Source organism: Cherax quadricarinatus, chromosome 29, assembly GCF_038502225.1.
Source record: "Cherax quadricarinatus isolate ZL_2023a chromosome 29, ASM3850222v1, whole genome shotgun sequence".
In the NCBI taxonomy this organism is placed as follows: domain Eukaryota; kingdom Metazoa; phylum Arthropoda; class Malacostraca; order Decapoda; family Parastacidae; genus Cherax; species Cherax quadricarinatus.
Window position 1 is genome coordinate 16,388,147 of NC_091320.1, and position 22,549 is coordinate 16,410,695.

Below are 22,549 nucleotides of genomic sequence, written 5' to 3' on the forward strand. Positions count from 1 at the left end.
AAATCATCTCTACTTCTGGAATATATCTTTCATTCTATCAAATGAGACCAAGAAATCACAAATACAACTATAAAAAACATACAAAAAACACTGCAAAGTCGCTGTTTTAATCGAAAATCACGGTCTCAGTTTTTTCTCTCATTATCCACTGTGTGCTGCAGGATTTGTTTTATATGGTGCACACATACCACATAAATGTATTCTCTCATATCTAGGCCCAAATTTACCACTCACAGCTTATCAGAGTGAGCTGAGCTTATGGCGTAGATCTACAGTTTGGACCCTGAACGTAAAGCCGTAGATCTACGGCACGGACACTGAAAGGGTTAAGAGTTTTTTTTCTTGGTACAGAATAACAAGAGGTTGATGAATTAGATATGTGCAACACCTGGGTTTCTTTATTTTGAAGAAGTGTCACCAATTTCCGAGCTTTAGAACTTTACATTTATCTACATTGAACTGCATCTGCTACTTTTCTGACCACGAATTGAGTTTGTCTAAATCCTCCTGAAGTTGTGAGACATCAACGTCTGAATCGATTATCCTACCTATCTTCGTGTCATCAGCAAATCTGCTTATGTCACTAGTAATTCCCTCTTCAATGGGCCTAAAACTGATCCCTGCCACTTGTTACAGATCCCCACTCAGATTTAACCCCATTTATGCACACTCTCTGCTTCCTATTAGTGAGCCATGACTCGATCCATGACAGCATTTTTCCCCCAATGCCATGAGCAGCTACTTTCTTCAAAAGTCTCTGATGTGGTACTCTATCAAAAGCCTTACTAAAATCTAAATTAACAATATCGAATTCTTTATCCTGATCAACGGCCTCAAAAGCTTTGCTGAAGAAGGTTAATAAATTAGGCAGGAATGGCCCCTGGTGAAACCATGTTGAGAATCATTAATCAAATTATGCCTATCGAGAAGGCTTCTTATATTATCAGCTATAACTGACTCTAGTAATTTGCCTACAATTGAGGTTAGGCTTATTGGGCAGTAATTTGACGGTAACAACTTGTCCCCTGCTTTAACCCTTTGACTGTTTCCGACGTATAAATACGTCTTACGAGCCAATGTTTCTGACGTATTTATACGCATAAATTCTAGCAGCTTCAAATCAAGCAGGAGAAAGCTGGTAGGCCCACATGTGAGAGAATGGGTCTCCATGGTCAGTGTGCACCATATAAAAAAAATCGGGGAGCCAGTGGTGCATTGTGGGAATGCCATTTCAGTTGTCCTTTTTCAGCATGTCTAGCGGTAAGAAATATGTCATTCCCCAGCAAATCTGGGACTCTTCTCTTCCCAAGTGATGCTCTAACACAGATGGAAGTGTCAGTGAAGATCAATTTCATGATTTGGAGGAGTTTGAGACCAAAAGCAATGGAGGAGGAGGAGGGGGAGGAGGGGAGGAAGAGGAGGAGGAGGAGGGAAGGAAGAGGAGGAGGAGGAGGAGGAGGAGGAGGAGGAGGAGGAGGAGAAGAGGAGGAGAAGAGGAGGAGGAGGAGGAGGAGGAGGAGGAGGAAGAAGAAGATGTAATAATATTGCTCCCTTGAAGCAAGAAAAAAAAAAGTCCACCCCATGACAGTGACAAGATAAGGGGAGATAACATCTGATAAGAGCTGACTTTGATGAGCGTAAAGGAGGGTAATATTACATGACCATCGCCCTCCCTTTGTTTTTGCTGGTACACAAACATTTCTGTCTGTCTATTTGTCTGTCTGTCAAGCTCCCTGTCTGTCCATCTAGCTCTCTGTCTCAGAGAGAGCCACAAGACTGTGTCATCACGTTTACTCACATCTTCAAGCAGAGTATAGCACTTTGTCTGGATTTCTTGGGTTATCCTAGGTAATTTACACTATGTATACTTGTATTTATGTGTACCTGTGAGACAGAGATAGGCAGACAGATAGAAAGAGAGACAGATTGAAAGATATAGAATGAGGGAGAAAGATAATTAGATAGAATGGAGGAGGGGAAGCAGCATCCGACCCCATTGTTTTGACAGGCCGTAGGGGGAGTGACTAATGAGACAATATGTCACTTTGACAGCAGCCGACTTCTGACTCAAAACAATTATAAGCCACACACTCGCACACAAGACAAGGAGGAGGAGAAGGAGGAGGAGAAGGAGGAGGAGGAGAAGGAGGAGGAGAAGGAGGAGGAGAAGGAGAAGGAGAAGGAGAAGGAGGAGGAGGAGGAGGAGGAGGAGGAGGAGGAGGAGGAGGAGGAGGAGGAGTAGTAGGAGGAGAAGGAGGAGGAGAAGAAGGAGGAGGAGAAGGAGGAGGAGAAGGAGGAGGAGGAGAAGGAGAAGGAGAAGGAGGAGAAGGAGAAGGAGGAGAAGGAGAAGGAGGAGGAGGAGGAGGAGAAGGAGGAGGAGGAGAAGGAGGAGGAGGAGGAGGAGAAGGAGGAGGAGGAGGAGGATGATTGTTTGTTTGTTTTTGTAAACAAGTTTTGTAAACAATATATTGATAATTATGTTTGTGTGCTTATTGTGTTGTATACAATGAGTATATATATATACATTGCACCTTACTTTGGTCTCATAGGCCACATAAGTTATGTGAAAAAATAAAATAGTGAAAAAAACAAAAAACCTTCAATTACAAGTAAACTAAAGTTTACCGCGTGAGCGGCAGTCGCCGCTGTTGCCATACGCGGCTCATTTTCTGCAAACTTCACGGCTCTATATCTGGGTAAGTACCGATGGCAAAATTTTTTTGGGGGGACTAAAACACTCAGAAAAATAATCTTAACATTTTCATAAGAAAAAATAATTTTTTTTTTTTTTGAATATTTGGCGACATAGAATGACAGTTTCAGAGAGGGGCCTGAAACAGTCAAAGGGTTAAAAATAGGAATTACATTAGCCATCTTCCACATATCAGGCACTACACCTGTTTGAAGAGATAAATTAAAAATATTAGTTAAAGGTTCACAGAGTTCCACTTTACACTCTTTAAGAACCCTTGAAAAAAGTTCATCAGGGCCCGGGGATTTATTTCGCTTTAACTGGTCTATCTGTTTGATAACCATTTCGCTAGTGACTGTGATACTGCATAATTTATCATCTTCCAGCCCGCTATAAAAATTAATTACTGGGATATTGTCAGTGTCTTCCTGAGTGAAAACCGAGAGAAAATAATTATTAAGAATAGAACACATTTCATTCTCCTTGTCAGTGAGATGCCCAGAGTTATTTTTAAGGGAACCTATCTTATCTCTAACTTTTGTTCTATAAACCTGGAAAAAACCTTTTGGGTTAGTTTTCGAATCCCTAGCAACTTTAATTTCATAGTCCATGTAAATTAATCATTATTTTATACTTTTCATAACATTTTGTTGCCAAATTTTCAAGTTTCTATATTCAACTCCAACCTTTATATTATCCTTTGTACCTGTGTACCTGTCTCCCATCTTACTATCATATTATAACCAAGTCATTGCCATTGTTATTTTTTACATATTATTCTTTTGGTACTTTAATTTGTAAATTTTATTTTGTCAATTTAAATCTAATTATACTCCTGATCTTGTTAACAACCTATATCAGACCCTAGTGCAATTGCAAGTACTATTTTAATTTGTATTTTTATAAGTTTATACCTAGTTGTACTTTAGCTCATTCTAGCTCAATACATAGACAACAATAAATTCATTATATTAGACCTTAGTGCAATTACAAGAGTGAGTCTGGTGCCACTTGTAATTTGTTTTTTTTTATAGTATTAGTTTATACCTAGTTGTACTTTAGCTCATTCTAGCACAACACACAGACAATATCAATTTCATTATGTTTATTAGTGACTATACTCTATATGACCAAAGTGCTTTAGCAGTATACTTATCCAAACCTCCCACCACTACAGAAATCAGTATTAGAACTCACCACATAATACAGGATATAAACAACCACTATTTAAACCTAAGGATCAAGTTGACCCTGATCTAAACCTCCATAATCTAACACACAATCAAAACTTATTGGAAAGTAACTGCCTTTATTACACAGCATCACAAGCCAGCACTATCCTGAACACTGCTCAAAGTCTATCAGTTCTTAACTACAACATCAGGTCCTTAAGCAAACACTATGATGACCTCCTGGCACTCCTTGAGTCACTAAAGACACCCTTCTCCTGCATTATTCTTACTGAGACCTGGCTTAAGCAGGACACAATTGATATCTACCCACTACCAGGATACACAGCAATCCACAACTGCAGACCATACCAAGTTGGGGGTGGTACTGCACTCTATTACTCTAACCAACTATCTTGTATTAACACTAATTGCTTTAGTGATGAATATGGGGAATACATTTTTGCTAATTTTACTGTAAAAAAACTCAAGACGCCTATAACAATCGGTGCCATATACCGGATACTCCACACAAACATCCCAAACTTCAGTGAGAATCTAAAGTCACTAATAACAAACAGACAAATGAACAAGCACCACCTTCTCTTAGCTGGAGACTTCAGTATCAACCCTGGCCTACCAGATGATCAGACTGTAACTGATTTCATCAACAATATGAACAACACACTTCTCATACCAACAATAACTAAACCAACCAGGCTGACTGAGACAAGTGCAACCATAATAGACCACATATGGACCAATATACTAGCCCCCCTTAAATCAGGGATAATCACAGACAGCACTACTGACCACTACCCAACCTTCCTCTTAACAAACATTAGTAAGCCACCACTCGAATACAACAAAGTTTCATTTAGACTAAATGACGAGGCCTCAATAAGAAGTTTCACAGTAGACCTGGAGACTGTTGACCGGCCTACAGAATTCTCCAATGCCAATGGTACTGACGATTGGACAGACATTTTTCTTAACAAAATACTTAGACTATACAACAAACATTGTCCTATAAAAACGAAACAGATCACGAATAAACGGCTTGGTTGCCCATGGCTAACCAGCAGCATTCTAAAATTCAGTGATAAGAAACACCAATATGAAAAGCAATATAGACAGGGCTTAATACACAAAGATATTCTTAAACAACATTCAACAGTTCTCACCAAATTAATAAAGAAAGCCAAACAACTGTACTACTCCAGCAGATTCACTGACACAAGAGGAGATATAAAAAAGACCTGGAAAACACTTTTCCAGATTCTGGGGACCCACAAACTGAAAAAAAACAAGAATATTGTTCTAACTAAACCTCATGAAACACCACTGCATCCCACTGATACAGCTAACAAGATAAACGACTTCTTCTCAAACATAGGATCTAATCTCGCCAGTAAAATCCCACGTACCAATGCACGTGCCGGGAACTACCTAGATGGGAATTTCCCAAATTCCTTCTATCTTGTACCAACTGAGCCCACGGAAGTCACCGCGATCATAAAGTCACTTAAAAATAACTCGGAGAATCTGTCTCACGTCCCACCATTATTGTACAAGCGAGCGGCCCATGTCCTTTCTCATGCTATTACATTACTTTTTAACAAGTCACTAGAAACTAGCACTTTCCTGACACTACTCAAGACAGCAAGGGTTACACCAATACATAAAGGTGGTGACCCTACAGACGTAAACAACTATAGGCCAATATCAAACTTATCATTGCTATCCAAAATCTTCGAGAAACTCGTGCACAGGAGACTATATTCATTCATAAAGTCATAAAACATACTCAACCCCTGCCAATTTGGATTCAGGAAAAATAAAAGCACTAATGATGCAATTATAAAAATGCTAGACCTGCTTTACACAGCACTGGAAAATAAGGAATATCCACTAGAAATTTTTATTGACCTAACAAAAGCGTTTGACACAGTAGACCACGGCATCCTATTCCACAAACTTGACCACTATGGTATAAGAGGCCATGCGCTTGCATATTTTAAATCCTACCTTTTTAACAGGTATCTGTATGTCACCATTAACCCTTTGAGGGTCCGTCCCGTAGATCTACGGCTTTACGTTCAGGGTCCAAACCATAGATCTACGTCATGAGCTCAGCTCACTCTGATAAACTGTGAGTGGTACATTTGGGCCTAGATATGAGAGAATACATCTATGTGGTATGTGTGCACCACATAAAACAGATCCTGCAGCACGCTGTGTATAATGAGAGAAAAAACTGAAATCATGGTTTTTCGATTAAAACAGCGACTTTGCAGTGTTTTTTCGTATGTTTTTTATAGTTGTATTTGCGATTTCTTGGTTTCATTTCATAGAATGGAAGACATATTACAGAAATAGAGATGATTTTGATTGGTTTTAGCACTGGAAATGGCTTGAAACTGAGCTCAAAGTAGCAGAAATGTTAAATTTTTGCCGATATTCAAGAGTAAACAAACGACCCACCCACGCCAGCTGGCAGGTCTAATACGCATTCACAAATATGGTGATGATATTTATACAATTATTACAGTATTGCATAACAGTAAATCTTCTATTTTTTGGTGTGAATAAAAATTCATTATGTGAATAAAAAATCAAAATGGAATTTATTTGTAAAGCCTCAAAACATAACTAATGAACAGAGGAAATGTTAGTTTAGTTCCAGGAATACCTACATTGTTTATTCTCGACCCTATTTTGAAATTGGAATATTTTGAACTTTGTGTTAAATTGGCCAAATTAACAATTTCCGATCACTTTAATTTGTAGTTGAAACAGTTGACTTGGCGATTTCTTGTGCTCAATCAATAGAATAGAAGTAATACTAGTAAAACAGCTAAGAATTTGGTTAACTGGAATAATGTAATTGGCCTAAAGTGGGTGTCAAAGTCGGCAAAATCGCCGATTCGTAAATATCGCTGACACATCAAAATTCGCGAGAGCATAATTTCGTCAATTTTCCATCAAATTTCGTACTTTTTGTTTTATTACCTTCACAAAAAGATTCTCTACCATTTCATAAGAAAAAATAACAAATTTTTTTTTTTTTTAAATTCTTGGACACTGGGGCACCACTTCAGATTTGGGCCTTGGACCCTGAAGGGGTTAAAGACACAGCCTCATCAATACGGCCACTTGATACTGGAGTTCTGCAGGGAAGTGTCTTTGGACCCCTGTTCTTCCTCTTTTACATCAATGATCTTCCAAACATATCCCAACACCTGAAACCCATTCTCTTTACTGACGACACGACTTATGTCATCTCCCACCCTAATCTTGTCACCCTCAACACCATTGTTAACGAGGAGCTGCTCAAAATATCGACTTGGATGACAGCCAATAAACTTACACTTAACACTGGCAAAACCTACTAGTACATTATATTTGGTAGCAGAGCAGGTGTTGCATAACTTAACATTAAGATCGACAACACTCTAATTGCCAGACATAATGAGGGCAAATTCCTTGGCCTATACCTTGACAACAACCTAAATTTCAGCACCCATATCCAACATATAACAAAAAACGTTTCCAAAACGGTGGGGATCCTCTCCAAGACACGATACTACGTGGCGCAAACTGCCCTTCTCACACTATACCATTCACTTACATATCCATACCTCACCTATGCTATCTGTGCTTGGGGTTCAACTGCAGCAACACACCTAAAGCCAATAATAACCCAACAAAAAGCCACAGTAAGAATAATCACTAAATCCCATTCCTGGCAACACACCCCCCACTCTTCATAGATCTAAACTTACTCCCTGTTCAGAACATCCACACTTACCACTGTGCAATCTATATCTAGAGGACCTTAAATTCCAATATTAACCTTGACCTAAAATGCTTTCTTGATAGTTGTGACAGGATCCACATGCAAAACACCAGACACAAACATCTCTATGACATTCCCCGTGTTCGACTAAACCTTTACAAAAATTCAATGTATTTCAAAGGACCTAAAATCTGGAACACCCTACCTGAAAACTCTAGAACTGCAGACACATTCATCACTTTCAAAACTACAGTTAGAAAACATCTTATCTCCCTGATCTACCCCAACAACTAACTACATGATAACCACCTGGTGGTTCACAATTACACTCACTCACCCACTGACTATAAACCCAGGAATACTAATCTTAATCTTAAAATAATAAATCCTAACTAGTCATAAGTTTGCCTATGATACTCCAATATTGACACCTTGTATTGTGCCAAAACAAAAGCATTCACATTGCTACACTCACAAATTATGATGTAGTCACTTAGCCTTAATACCATAATCTGTAAGGATTTAATGTTAAGAATTAATCTAAGTCTGCTCAAAATGCTTAGCCATGCTAGGTGTCCTAGTGGCCCCCTCTGTAATTAGTATTTTATAACATGTAAACCACACAATACCCAAAACCTGTAAACCCCACATTGTAACCATTATAGAGAATAAACTTGAATTGAATTGAATTTCTACACCATTTCTACACTAATGCAGTGGTCTGCATAACAGTAAATCTTCTATTTTTTGTGAGAATAAAAATTCAAAGTGGAAAGCAAAAGAGATGTAAGAGGGGCCTAGGGATGTGACTAATGAACAGATAGAATGTTATTTTAGTGTCAGGAATGTCTATCTTGTTTATTCTCGACCCTATTTGGAAACTGGCATCTTCTGAAATTTGCGTGAAATTGGCAAACTTGCCAATTTCTGACCACTTTACTGGATAGTTGAAATCGGTAAATGGGTGGTTTCTTGTACTCATTCGATAGAAAAAATGGAGCTCTAGCAAAATAGATATGATTTTTGTCAACTAGTACACTGGAATTGGCCGAAAATAGGGCTCAAAGTGGGCAAAATTGCCGATGCGTAAACAATGTCGAGACTGCTAATTTCGTGAGAGCTTAATTCCGTAATTTTTCCATCAAATTTCATACTTCTGGTGTCATTATGATCGGGAAAACATTATCATTTCATAAGATTTTTTATTTTTTTTTTTCCGAAAAATTTTCGACCCTGAGAATGAGTTTAGGAGAGGGCCTCTCGACAACCCTGAAAGGGTTAAGAGAGAAGTTAAAGTGTATAAACTAAGGGAGGAGGAAGTTAGGGTGAGATATAAGCAACTATTAGTAGAAAGGTGGGCTAGTGCAAGTATGAGTAGTGGGGGGGGGGGGGGAAGGGGGGGCTGAAGATGGTTGGAATAGTATTAAAAATGCAGTATTAGAATGTGGGGCAGAAGTTTGTGGCTATAGGAGGGTGGGTGCAGGAGGAAAGAGGAGTGATTGGTGAAATGAAGTAAAGGGTGTGATAAAAGAGAAAAAGGTAGCCTATGATATATTTTTACAAAGCAGAAGTGTTATAAGAAGAGCAGAACATATGGAGAGTAAAAAAAAGCTTAAGAGAGTGGTAAGAGAGTGCAAAAGGAGAGCAGATGATAGAGTGGGAGAGGCACTGTCAAGAAATTTTGATGAAAATAAGAAAAAATTTTGGAGTGAGATAAACAAATTAAGAAAGCCAAGGGAGCAAATGGATCTGTCAGTTAAAAACAGAGTAGGGAAGTTAGTAGATGGGGAGCTGGAGGTATTGGGTAGATGGTGGGAATATTTTCAAGAACTTTTAAATGTCGATGAAGAAAGGGAGGCGGTAATTTCATGTGCTGGCCAGGAAGGTATAACATCGTTTAGGAGTGAAGAAGAGCAGGATGTGAGAGTGGGGAGGCGTATGAAGCATTATGTAGAATGAAATGGGGCTAAAGCAGCTGGAAATGATGGGATCATGACAGAAATGTTAAAAGCAGGGGAAGATATAGTGTTGGAGCAGTTGGTATTTTTGTTTAATAAATGTATGAAAGAGGAGAAAGTACCTAGGGACTGGCAGAGAGCATGTATAGTTCCTTTATACAAAGGGAAGCAGGACAAAAGAGACTGTAAAAATTATAGGGGAATAAGTTTACTGAGTATAACAGGAAGTGTACGGTAGGGTTATTATTGAAAGAATTAGAGGTAAGACAGAGAGTAGGATTGCGGATGAGCAAGGAGGCTTTAGAGTGGGTAGGGAATGTGAAGATCAAGTGTTTACATTGAAGCATATATGTGAACAGTATTTAGATAAAGGCAGGGAAATTTTCATTGCATTTATGGATTAGAAAAGGCATATGATAGAGTGGATAGGGTAGCAATGTGGCAGATGTTGCAAGCATATAGAATAGGTAGTAAGTTACTAAATGCTGCAAAGAGTTTTCATGAGGAGAATGAGGCTCAGGTTAGGGTGTGTAGAAGAGAGGGAGATTACTTCCTGGTAAAAGTAGGTCTTAGACAGAGATGTGTAATGTCACCATGGTTGTTTAATATATTTATAGATGGGGTTGTAAAAGAAGGAAATGCTAGGGTGATGGGGGAGAGGGGTTGGATTAAATTATGAGGAATCAAATGCAGAATAGGAGTTGACATAGTCACTTTTTGCTCATGATACTGTGCTTATGGGAGATTCTTAAGAAAAGGTGCAAAGGTTAGTGAACAAGTTTGGGAGGGTGTGTAAAGGTAGAAAGTTGAAAGTGAACATAGATAAGAGTGAGGTGATAAGGGTATCAAATGATTTAAATAAAGAAAAATTGGATATCACATTGGAAAGAGGGAGAATGGAAGAAGTGAATGTTTCAGATATTTGGGAGTTGACGTGTCAGCAGATGGGTTTATGAAGAATGAGGTTAAACATAGAATTGATGAAAAAAAGGCGAGTGGCTTGTTGAGGCATATGTGGAGAAAAAACATTATCTTCTTCTTCATCTTGATTCGACGGTATTCTCCCTGTCTGGGGCTTTTCCAAGTGGTGGCCCGGCCTTGGCTCCCTGTCTAGGTAGTGTTTGAGACCTAAGTCTCCCATGGGAAGAGGCACAAGTACCCCCTCATCTTTGGGACCAACTGTCCCCAGACCTAGCCACATTCCCTGCCCCCACGGGGCTCGTAGGGAGAAGCTAGGCCTCTCTGGTCTATCATCCTCGTCCCAAGGGGGCTAATGGGAATGACAGTCTTGTGAGCTGCAAGCTCTGGCTCAGGCACCTACCCTACCCTAGAAGGGCTGGGCATGGCGACGATGCATGAAACATTATCTACGGAGGCAAAGAAGGGAATGTATAGTGGTACCAACTCTCTTATATGGGTGTCAAGCTTGGTTTGTAAATGCTGCAACGAGGAGGCAGTTGGAGGCAGTAGAGATGTCCTGTTTAATGGCAGTGTGTGGTGTAAAATGGATCAAAGTAGAATGACATGGAGAGTGTATAAATCTGTAGGGGAAGTAAAGCAGGGTAGGGGTCATCCTCGTAAAGGTTGGAAGGAGGGGGTAAAGGAGGTTTTGTGGGCAAGGAGTTTGGACTTCCAGCAAGTGAGAGTGAGTGTGTTAGATAGGAGTGAATGGAGACAAATGGTTTTTGGGACCTGACGAGCTGTTGGAGTGTGAGCAAGGTAATATTTAGTGAAGGGATTCAGGCAAATCGGTTATTTTGATATAGCCGGACCTGAGTACTGGAAATGGGAAGTACAATGTTTGGGATATTGGCAGTTTGGAGGGATATGTTATATATCTTTATATATGCTTCTAAATTGTTGTATCTAGGCACCTCTGCAAAAACTGATTATGCATGAGTGAGGTGAAAGTGTTGAATGATGATGGAAGTATTTTCTTTTTGGGGATTTTTTTTCTTTTTGGGTCACACTGCCTCGGTGGGAGATGGCCGACTTGTTGAAAAAAAAAAAAAGGAGATAATATCTTATTATACTATAAAGGAGATATACTAGGAATAAGGTAAAATGAGTTATTTATATTTACATGTGTGTTAGCTAAAAATATAAAAAAATCATTCTCCTCCCTTTCTGTCGCTACATTCATTAGGCACCTTGTGGCTCTCTTCTTGAACTGGCTCATGCTATAATTGGCTTTGAAATGTGCAGGCAGCCTATTCCATTCCTTCATTGCTGTAGAATAAAAGGTGTTTGAAGTTTGGCCACTGACTGTGGGTACTACAAAGTTGTGCTCTCTCCCCCAGGTACTATGATTGCTTTGGTTCTCAGCCTTGACAAAATTGGCAGCAAAATATTCTAGACACTGAGGAATTTTGTAAACTTGATTTAACTTTAGTTGTTTTACTTCAATATTCAGCATATCCAATTGTTGTAATTCATCCTGGCCTACATGTTCTCTTGGACCCAGGTCCCAGATGAATCTTACCATTTTGTTCTGGGTGATTTGCAGTCTATCTCTCAGTTTTTTTTTTCACCAAGGCAGAGTACCAGAAAGAGCAAGTGTAGTCTATATGACATTGTATAAGAGCTAGACATAGGGTCCTGTGAGCCTCAGTAGGTAGACACTGTGCTTCTCTGTAGAGGAACTTCAGTCTGGAATTCTCTTTCTTTACTACACTGTTCCTTATCAATTCTCCTTACATGTATGGGTCAAAGAGGATTCCCAGATATTTCACTGAGGAAACTGAAGTGATTGCTTCCCCATTACACTGGACATTAAAATTATTTACCCTCCTCAGTTTGCGCTTTGTGCCAAAGAGTATGGCTTCCGTTTTCCCAAGATGTAACAATAGTGTATTGTTGTCTAGTACTTTTAGTGTTAAGCAAAACAAACACACATGCACATATTGTGTGTGCGCACTCACCTATATGTGGGTGCAGCTCTTGGCCCTGGCTCTGTCTGTCTCTGTCACAAAGTCATTATTTTAAACCATACACATGGTCACAGTTTTGTTTTCCCATCATGCACTGTGTTGGGGCAGGATTTTTTTATATGGTGCACACTCACCACATAGACCCATTCTCTTATATCTAGGCCAAAATTTACTGTACACAGCTTATCTGAGCGAGCTGAGTTCATGTCATAGTTCTACGGCACAGACCCCGAACTCATAGCTGTAGTACTACAGCAGGGATCCTCAAAAGTATTAAGTAACATTTAAGCATTAGGATTAATTTACCTGAAATTCATTGTATAATTACTGACTTTGTACTGCTCATCACTGTGGTTCCTGCTTCTAAACTGCTCCCTAATTAACTTAGAAAAACTTCGATAGAGATCAATTGTTTACTGATAAGACTAATGACCCAGAACCCTGAAATTTCATATGAAGTAAAGAAAAGCCAGGCAAATCTGTTAAAAGACATGTCGGAGAAGATCATACATCATAGGCCTCAGAAAGACCAAGGCTTTTCCTTGCAGTGTACAGCTGTAAAACATCCATTATAAAAGGCTATGACTACCAAAGTGTTTAACTTTTGTAGTAATTACAAGTGTTGGAGTCCATAGCAGTGGAAAAAGGTGATGTTTAGTGATAAATCCAACTTGAAGGACATCCAAGGCAAACCAAAGCAAGTTTGTTGCCCCTGTGGTAGCAACAGATGCAAACCCAAGTATATAGAAGAGAAAAGTGTTAGACACTAAGACTGTTACAGTTTGGGGTGCTTTCAGTGGTGTGAAGGGAAGGGCAAGCCTGTTTTTCCTTCCTAAAAATAAAATAATGAAGGGGATGCAGTATACTGAGGTATTAAGAGAGCCATCTGAAATTGCAATTCAACATTCACAGTTGAAATTTTCTCCAAGAAGATAAAGCGCCCCCTCATCCATCTACAATACTTAAACAGTGCTCCAGTGATAACAATATTAATGTGCTTGACTAGAGTGGTAGTAGTCCAGAGTTAAATCTGACAGATAATGAATGACATAAGATGAAGGTAGACCTAATAAAGCAAGCCACCTCATCCATGCCAAAGCAGAAAGGTGTGGGTCACTATGGATATTGTTTATTTTATTATCTTCAGCAGACTCCATGCCCAGGCACACACAAGTCAAAAGAGATACAAAATACTAAAGGTAAAGTTACATAACTTTTCTAGTACTCTTTCTGGCATTCAGTGGTAGAGTACAGGGCAAGATGCTTTGCCAACTCTGTATGTATGTACAGTGGACCTTCAGGTAACAATGCCATTGGATAGCGATAAAATCGGATATCAATGTGTTTTTACGTAAAAATATTGGCTCGGTCAACAATGAAAAACTCAGTTAAGGACGTTCATCCCGAACGCGTCCACACGACCTGGACCGCCCGTGGCTGCCCGGCCACTATGTACAGCCAGTGTGCCATTGTTTACAAGCCAGTGCGGACGGTTCCATGCATAAATGCGATACATTTTGGGCCACCATGGGCCCAAAGAAAGCTTCCAGTGCCAACCCTGTGGTAAAAAGGGTGAGAAATACTATTGAATTGAAGAAAGAGATAATCGCAAAGTACGAAAGTGGAATGTGTGCCTCCAAGCTGGCCCGGTTGTATAACAAACCCCCAATCAACCATTGCTACTATCTTGGCCAACAGAAAAGCAATCAAGGAAGCTATTGTTGTGAAAGGTGCAAGTATGCTTACAAAACAGAGATCGCAAGTAGTATTTGAAGATGTGGAGAGACTGTTACTGGTGTGGATCAACAACACAATTATCAGGAGATAATGTTTCACAGTCAATCATATGTGAAAAGGCAAGGCAGTTACATGTGGATCTCATTAAGAAAATGACTGGAACTAGTGCTAATGTTAGTGAATTTAAGGCTAGCAAAGGTTGGTTTGAGAGATTTCAGAATCGTAGTGACATACACAGTGTGATAAGGCATGGTGAGGCTGCCAGTTCTGACCAAAAAGTGGCTGAAAAATATGTGCAGGACTTTAATTAAGGGGTACATAGAGGCTGAAAAATTCAAACCCCAACAAGTGTTCAATTGTGACGAAACAGGCCTGTTTTGGAAGAAAATGCCAAACAGGACCTACATTATTCAGGATAAAAATGCACTCCCAGGACACAAGCCTATGAAAGACAGGCTAACTCTCATGTAGCAATGCTAGTGGGAATTGCAAAGTGAAGCCTTTACTCGTGTATCACTCTGAAACTCCCAGAGTGACCAAGAAAAACAGTGTCGTCAAGGCTAATTTGTGTGTGATGTGGAAGGCAAACAGTAAGGCATGGGTCACTAGGGACATTTTCCATGAATGGTTCTATCAAGTGTTTGGCCCCACTGTGAAAAAATACCTCCTGGAAAATAAATTGGACCTCAAGTGCCTCCTGGTATTAGACAATGCTCCTGCTCATTCTCCCGACTCGCAAGAGCAAATTGTGGGGGAGTTGAGTTTCATAAAAGTCAGGTTTTTTCCTCCTAACACCACTCCTCTCCTCCAGCCCATGGGCCAGCAGGTCATTTCAAATTTCCTAAAACTGTACACTAAAGCAGTGTTTCAAAAGTGCTTTGAAGTTACCTCAGACACTGAACTGACCCTAAGAGAGTTCTGGAAAGATCACTTCAGTATCCTCAGTTGCATAAACCTTATAGGTAAGGCTTGGGAGGGAGTGACTTGCAGGACTTTGGACTCTGGTTGGAGGAAATTGTGGCCAGAATGTGTACAAGAGAGGGATTTTGAAGGGTTTGGGGCTAACCCTCAGGAGCCTATACCAGTTGTGGAATCTACCGTGTCATTGGGAAAGTCCATGGGGTTGGAGGTTAGTGGCGAGGATGTGGAAGAGTTGGTGGAGGACAATGATGAAGAGTTAACCACTGATGAGCTGCAAGAGCATCTGCAACAGCAAGAGACCACAGCTGAGGAAATTGTTTCAGAGGGGAGAGAGGGATGGAGGAAGTTACCTTCTTCAATGATTAAGGACATTTGTACAATGTGGACAAAGGTGCAAGCCTTTATGGATGAACATCATCCTGACACAGCTGTTGCAAGCCGTGCTGGTGACTTTTATAATGACAATGTTGTGTCCCATTTTAGGGAAATCTTAAAGGAACGCCAGAAACAGAGCTCTAAGGACAGATTTTCAGTGTGACAAAGGTCCAGCAACTGTCAAGTTGTTCCCATTGGCATTAAAAAACAAAGAAGGGAAGTAACCCCAGAAAAGGACTTACTACCTAAAGTCCTTATAGAAGGGGATTCCCCTTCCAAACAATAATACACCTCCATCATCCCCCCTCCTCCCATCTCATCATTCATCAATAAATCTTCAGTAAAGATAAGTGTCATTTATTCTTCATGTCTCATTGTTGTCTGTGTAGAAAAATGTATATTTCACGTGAAAATTTTTTTTTTAATACTTTTGGGTGTCTGGAATGGATTAATTGGATTTCCATTATTTCTTATGGGGAAAATTAATTACGCTAACAATAAAATCGGTTAAGGACAAGCTCTCTGGAATGGATTAAAATCGTTATCCAAGGATCCACTGTATATATACATGAATGCATGCATGCATACATATATGCATATGCATGCCAGTTTTGGGTTAGTTTTCATCTGCTAACTTGATTTCTCTGATATTGTATCAACATGTTGTGACAACCTTTCCACAATAATGTTTTTGTATATGACAGTAAGACCAGCGACATCCCTATTGTATTGAAGGCTCTGCTGAAATGACAGGGATGACAAAGATGGAGGAAAGGGAAAAAGGTAAGTTGTCTTGTATTTCCAAAAATCTTAGAAGAAATCTGGGGTAGGAAATCCAAAAGAGAAGTGGATACCTAAGGTGAGAAAAAAACTTTTGTCTCATACAAAATTTAGGAGCCTCTGCTGCAGAGCAAGTGTAACGTTGGTTTCTTGGGTGCCACCACATTCTCTGTAGCCTTCTTCTTTCTTTCAACAAACCGGCTGTATCCCACCGAGGCGGGGTGGCCCAAAAGGAAAAACAAAAGTTTCTCCTTTTACATTTAGTAAGATATACAGGAGAAGAGGTTACTAGCCCCTTGCTCACGGCATTTTAGTCGCTTCTTACAACACGCATGGCTTACGGAGGAAGAATTCTGTTCCACTTCCCCATGGAGATAAGAGGAAATAAACAAGAATAAGAACTAGAAAGAAAATAGAAGAAAACCCAGAGGGGTGTGTATATATGTGCTTGTACATGTATGTGTAGTGTGACCTAAGTGTAAGTAGAAGTAGCAAGACATACCTGAAATCTTGCATGTTCATGAGACAGAAAAAAGGACACCAGCAATCCTACCATCATGTAAAACAATTACAGGCTTTCGTTTTACACTCACTTGGCAGGACGGTAGTACCTCCCTGGGCGGTTGCTGTCTACCATCCTACCACCTATAATTCTCTGTAGCCATTATCATTATTATTAAATTACATTCATTGGAAGAATGCTAAGCCTGTAGGGGTCATACAGAGCATGGAGAAATCAGAGGTGAACAGGTATGATTAAAAAAAGGCAGGTCTAATTTCTTGCGCAAAGAGCCCCTCAGTGGCATCAAGCAACCTTCCTTGAGGGGTACTACTAGGTGCTAAGACTCTTCCATTTATTCTTCCACCAACTTCAGTATTAATGTAATGCTGTCTAAAGATACCCAGAGAGAATCTGATATTTTATTAAGAGTGAATGCAACATAAAGGCTTATCTTTTGTGTAACTAAATGCTAAGAGTGCAGCCATTTGCATAGGCATGGGAATCAGGGATGAAGTGAAGTAGGTTTATGCAGTAGACATTCCACAGCAAGAAACTAAATACTTCCTTGTGGTCTGTTTTACACTGACTCTGTTGCATTAAAAACTACTCTAAAAAAATTAATCTTGAAAGTAAGCACTTTAAATTTTTATTAGATGCCAAGGTGGCAAGATTTGTGAAGGCACAAATAATGTCTAATGACCCTACACAACCGATCTTAAGAGTCATTCACTGACAAAGTAGAGATATTCACCAGAAGTTCACTAGTAGAGCTGCCTTTATTCAGTCCATATAAACAAATAAATAGTAGTGAATTTACCTCAAGAACTTCAGCAGTAACTGACATCACTGAATTTTGTCTGTAGCTATTGACCATCACTATTTTTCCATTGATGAATTAAGTCTATTTTCCTTCTTCCATAAAGGTCATTACCCTGTCCTGGGCAGAATTGTTAAGTGTTCCGAGTCAGTGACAGCACACACTCATCATCCTTTATTTCCCTATTTCCTCTCTCACTCCCTCTTTCCCCTCTCCTCCTCCCTTCCCTCTCTTGCTCTCTCTGAAAGACATCATCTAAATTCAAAGAAATTACTACACACACAGAAACACTCAGCACCACAGTGTCTGTCAGTGTACATTAGTTTTCATATAAGAAGTTTCATCATAAAAAGATAATTCACCAAAATATTTCTGGGTCATAAGAAAGCAACTTATTAATAAAAAACTAACTGCATCACAGGATATTTAACAATTCACTTCACTAGACACTTTACTTACAAATCAAAGTTAAAGAATGTGCTGACACAGCATGGACAAAATCGTGCTTCTGACATTCCCAAAGCAGGTTTTTTGGTCTACAGTACCTGTATGTGGGGATGTTCCAGAGGCCTCTCCAATGGTAAGTCTTCATGGAGAAATACTTTAGGGACTGAAGCCCACAGTAGATACCCAGACCATTACACAATAGGGCATCCATTATCCACTAGAAAAAATGAAAATTAATGATCGGAAAACTGTTGAAAAATAAACAGTACAAGAAAAACCACAATCACTACAAACAATAGAAGGGTTAGGAAAGTCAGACCTGTGACTATCTAGCTACATTAAATATTATAAACCAAAGGTCCTTCAACCTATATATACACAAGGGTTACTGTGATATTTGAGGAAATACAATGTGCCTCAAAGTATTGTTTTATTCAAAATGTATATAAAGTTTAAAATGAAGAATAGATAAAAATTAGGCAACAATCATAAAGCATATACTGAAGTTAAGATATAATATTATACTTACTCTTTTGGCTTTGCATACAAGTGAGAAATTTTAACCCTTTCAGCGTCCAGACCTAAAATCAGAGACTTGTCCACAGGGTCCAAGAAGTTTCAAAAAAAACTTTTGTTAGTTTTTCTGATGAAATGGTAGAGAACCTTTTTCCGAAGGTAATAAAACAAAAAGTATGAAATTTGATGAAAAATTGACGAAATTATGCTCTTAAGAATTTTGATGCATCAGTGATATTTACGCATTGGCGATTTTGCCAAATTTGACTCCCATTTTAGGTCAATTACATTATTCTAGTTGACCAAATTCTTAGCCATTTTGCTAGTACAGTGGACCCCCGCATAACGATATTATTTCAATCCAGAAGTCTGTTTGGGTGCCGTTATAGACCGAATTTGTTCCCATAAGAAATATTGTGAATTAGATTAGTCCGTTTCAGACCCCTAAAAATACACCTACAAAAGCACTTACAAAAATACACTTACATAACTGGTCGAGTTGGGAGCTGATCGTTATGTGGGGGTCCACTGTATTACTTCTATTTTATCGACTGAACACAAGAAATCACCAAGTCAACTGTTTCAACTACCCAATAAAGTGATCAGAAATTGGTAATTTGGTTAATTTAACACAAAGTTCAAAATATTCCAATTTCAAAATAAGATCCAGAATAAACAATGCAGACATTTCTGGCACTAAACTACCATTTCCTCTGTTCATTAGTAACATTTTCAGGCTTTACAAATGAATTCCATTTTGATTTTTTATTCACATAATGAATTTTTATTCAAACCAAAAAATGGAAGATTTACTGTTATGAAATATTGTAATAATTGTATAAATAATACCACCACATTCGTGAAAGTATATTAGACCCACCAGCTGATGCGTATTAATTAGACGCATGACATCATTTGTTTACTCTTGAACATTGGCAAACATTTAACATTTCGGCTACTTTGAGCTCAGTTTCAAATGATTTTCAGTAGTAAAACCAATCAAAATCATCTCTATTTCTATTATATGTCTTCCATTCTATCAAATGAGACCATGAAATTGCAAATACAACTATAAAAAACATGCTAAAAAATACCGCGAAGTCACTGTTTTAATAAAAAATTATGGTCTCAGTTTTTTTCTCTCATTATGCACTGTGTGCTGCAAGATTTGTTTTATGTGGTGCACACTTACCACATAGATGTATTCTCTCACATCTAGGCCCAAATTTACCACTCCCAGCTTATCTGAGTGAGCTGAGCTCATGGCGTAGAACTACGGTTTGGACCCAGAACTCAAAGCCGTAGAACTACAGCATGGACCCTGAAAGGGTTAAAAGATGGTATTGCAACATTTTTTTAATTTAATACAAGGCTTGTAAAACCTTATGGCTGTCATGCTTGGCTTTATATAAAATCACTGTTTTTTCATCCTTATGTCAGAATTAATTTGATATTAATACTGTATAAACTTTTTTGTGATTTATAGCAAGTTTTTTGAAACATTATACGTATATGCTAATTTTTGTTAAACAAATACAGTGTGTACATTCACCTTAACATACGTAAAACAAATCGCTTTTTCATGATACTAACATTAAAATTAATTTCTTTTTGTTTATTACTGTGCCTACTCATGCCAGCATAAAAAAAATTTGGACTCATTCAATGACGTTCACATTGCCATATTCTTATAAATTATTAAATATTAATGATCAGTTACATGAAAAATTATTTATACAAAGTGCTCTGTATTAATGGAAGATTGTTTACAAGACCTCCAGCGGTGACTTGATGCCTGATGGTATACAGATTGGGGACCTCTGTTTTACAAAAAAAGTCATTCAATACATGTCTTACCATGCATGCTCTGCCTTTCTAAATCGACAAAGAATTTAAAACAATACTAAAACTTGTAAATAAAAGATGTGGCTTTAATACCAATAAAGAATCAGCTGCAGTTGTAAGATTAAATATTATGTACAGCAGCAGTGTGAGATGGTGAAGAACAGGAGAAAAAATTAACAGCAAGAGAAATGACAATTACAGCAAGACTACGTAAACTATATTGTTTAGGCTAACACTTGCAAACTGGTACAGCACTATAATTTTTTATTCATCAAATAGTAAAAACAATTAAAAAAGTAATCATGCATTAAATCTTAAAGGTTTAGCCTTGTGATTTATTAGAGGTCTTGTATTCCTTATTGGTCTGCTTGTAATTGTCGAGTTGAGGTAGAAAGAATATTAGCACTTACACTGAAAAATATATTGCTAAGAGACACTCAGCTTTATTTTTTAAATAATTCTTTGCATACAAGAGGTCTCCCAGCTTACAAATGCCCCTAGTCATACACATCTGCATTTACAACTGGTACTTTTGGGAAACCAAAGTCAAACAACTGCCAAGCCATAATATGAAAGTGAAACATCACAGTTTTTTGTACTATTTTTTTTATATAAAAACAACTTGTCTGCAAAGTTGAAAAACCTACAAAGCAATTCTTCTGAATGCTGGAATCCTTCTTAAGCTTTTTACCATATGTAAAAAACAAAAACTTAAATGCTGTAATTATTCTCTAAATTAATAACAGCTGCATTTTCAATCCTATCAGTAACAATAGTAACTATTCGTAACTACTGCTAATGATGTAAATCTGGCACTAATAAAGAATCCATAGTTGAGCTAAAATATATTCCCTCTATCTACTGACAGGAGTGGAATTGTGAATATTTTTAGCAAGAGATCTGTGATTACCTCTCACTGTTGCTATATTAGAATATATATTTAAATAAATGATCTACAGGATTCCTCTTGCATTATTTAACTATCAGAAGCTCTTAATAAACAAACTTCCATTGCTTAGAATAAATATACACTATAAAGAAAAGACAAACAGATGAATATTCAAGTTGTATTTTCCACATTAGTTAATTAAACACTGTTATTTCATATACATTGGGACCTTTAGTTTCTCTTACAGTCAAAATTGTAGTACTAGAACCAATACTATTATTAAAATTATGGATAAGTGCCAAACCTGCAGCAGTCACACAGCACCTAGGGAACGAGAGGCAATCAGGTTCGATCCAAGGAATGCAAGGACAGGTACAACTCCTTCACTAAGTGCCACTCACTGACAACAAGGCACCTCCATTAAGTGACTGTACTTCTTCATCTTCCTACAAAATGGCCATATCCCACCAAGGCAGGGTGGACCTCAACCCCCCTAAAAAAAAGATAAGTTTCTCTTTTTTAATTTATAATGTGTACAGGAGAAGGGATTACTAGCTCCTCTTACAACACGCAAGGCTTATGGAGGAAGAATTCTGTTCCACTTCCCCATGGAGATAAGAAGAACTAGTAAGAAAATAGAAGAAAACCCAGAGGGGTGTGTATATATATGCTTGTACAGTAGGGCCCCACTTATACGGCGGGTTAGGTTCCAGGCTGTCGCCGGAAAGCAGACATCGCCGGAAGGCAGAACGCCATTTTTTTCCATTTATAAATGCATATAAATGCCAGACAACAAGTTTACACTAAATTATATTAAGTTAGTAATAGAACCAGGCATTAAAAACACACAAAGTAAAATACATTCACAGTACATTCATTACTTATCTTAAAGTATTTGTAATCTTAATGTAGGGAGAGAGGTGAGTAGTACTTATTTGTAGGAAGTCAGGTGCAGGTAGCCCAGGTGTAGGTAGCCCTGCTCCCAGTCTCATACTTAATATACGATATTTAAAACATCACAGAGAGGTAAAATACACATACAGTACACTCATTATTTACCTTAAAATATGTGTAGTCTGAATGTAGGAAGAGAGGTGAGTAGTATTTATTTGTAGGAAGTCAGTGTAGGTAGCCGGTAGGTACACCTACCGGCTACCTACACTGTGGCCCAG

The 22,549-nt window shown here is 38.5% G+C and overlaps 1 protein-coding gene across 1 annotated transcript in view; it reads right to left on the minus strand.

The window, feature by feature from the left end:
- The window catches only part of LOC128690516 (phosphatidylserine synthase 2), a gene marked incomplete in the record, with an annotated part of 412,859 nt that overhangs the window by 87,712 nt on the left and 302,598 nt on the right, over positions 1–22,549 (minus strand). The window contains 1 exon segment of the mRNA XM_070089624.1: positions 18,226–18,344. Coding sequence (XP_069945725.1) covers positions 18,226–18,344 — 119 coding nt within the window.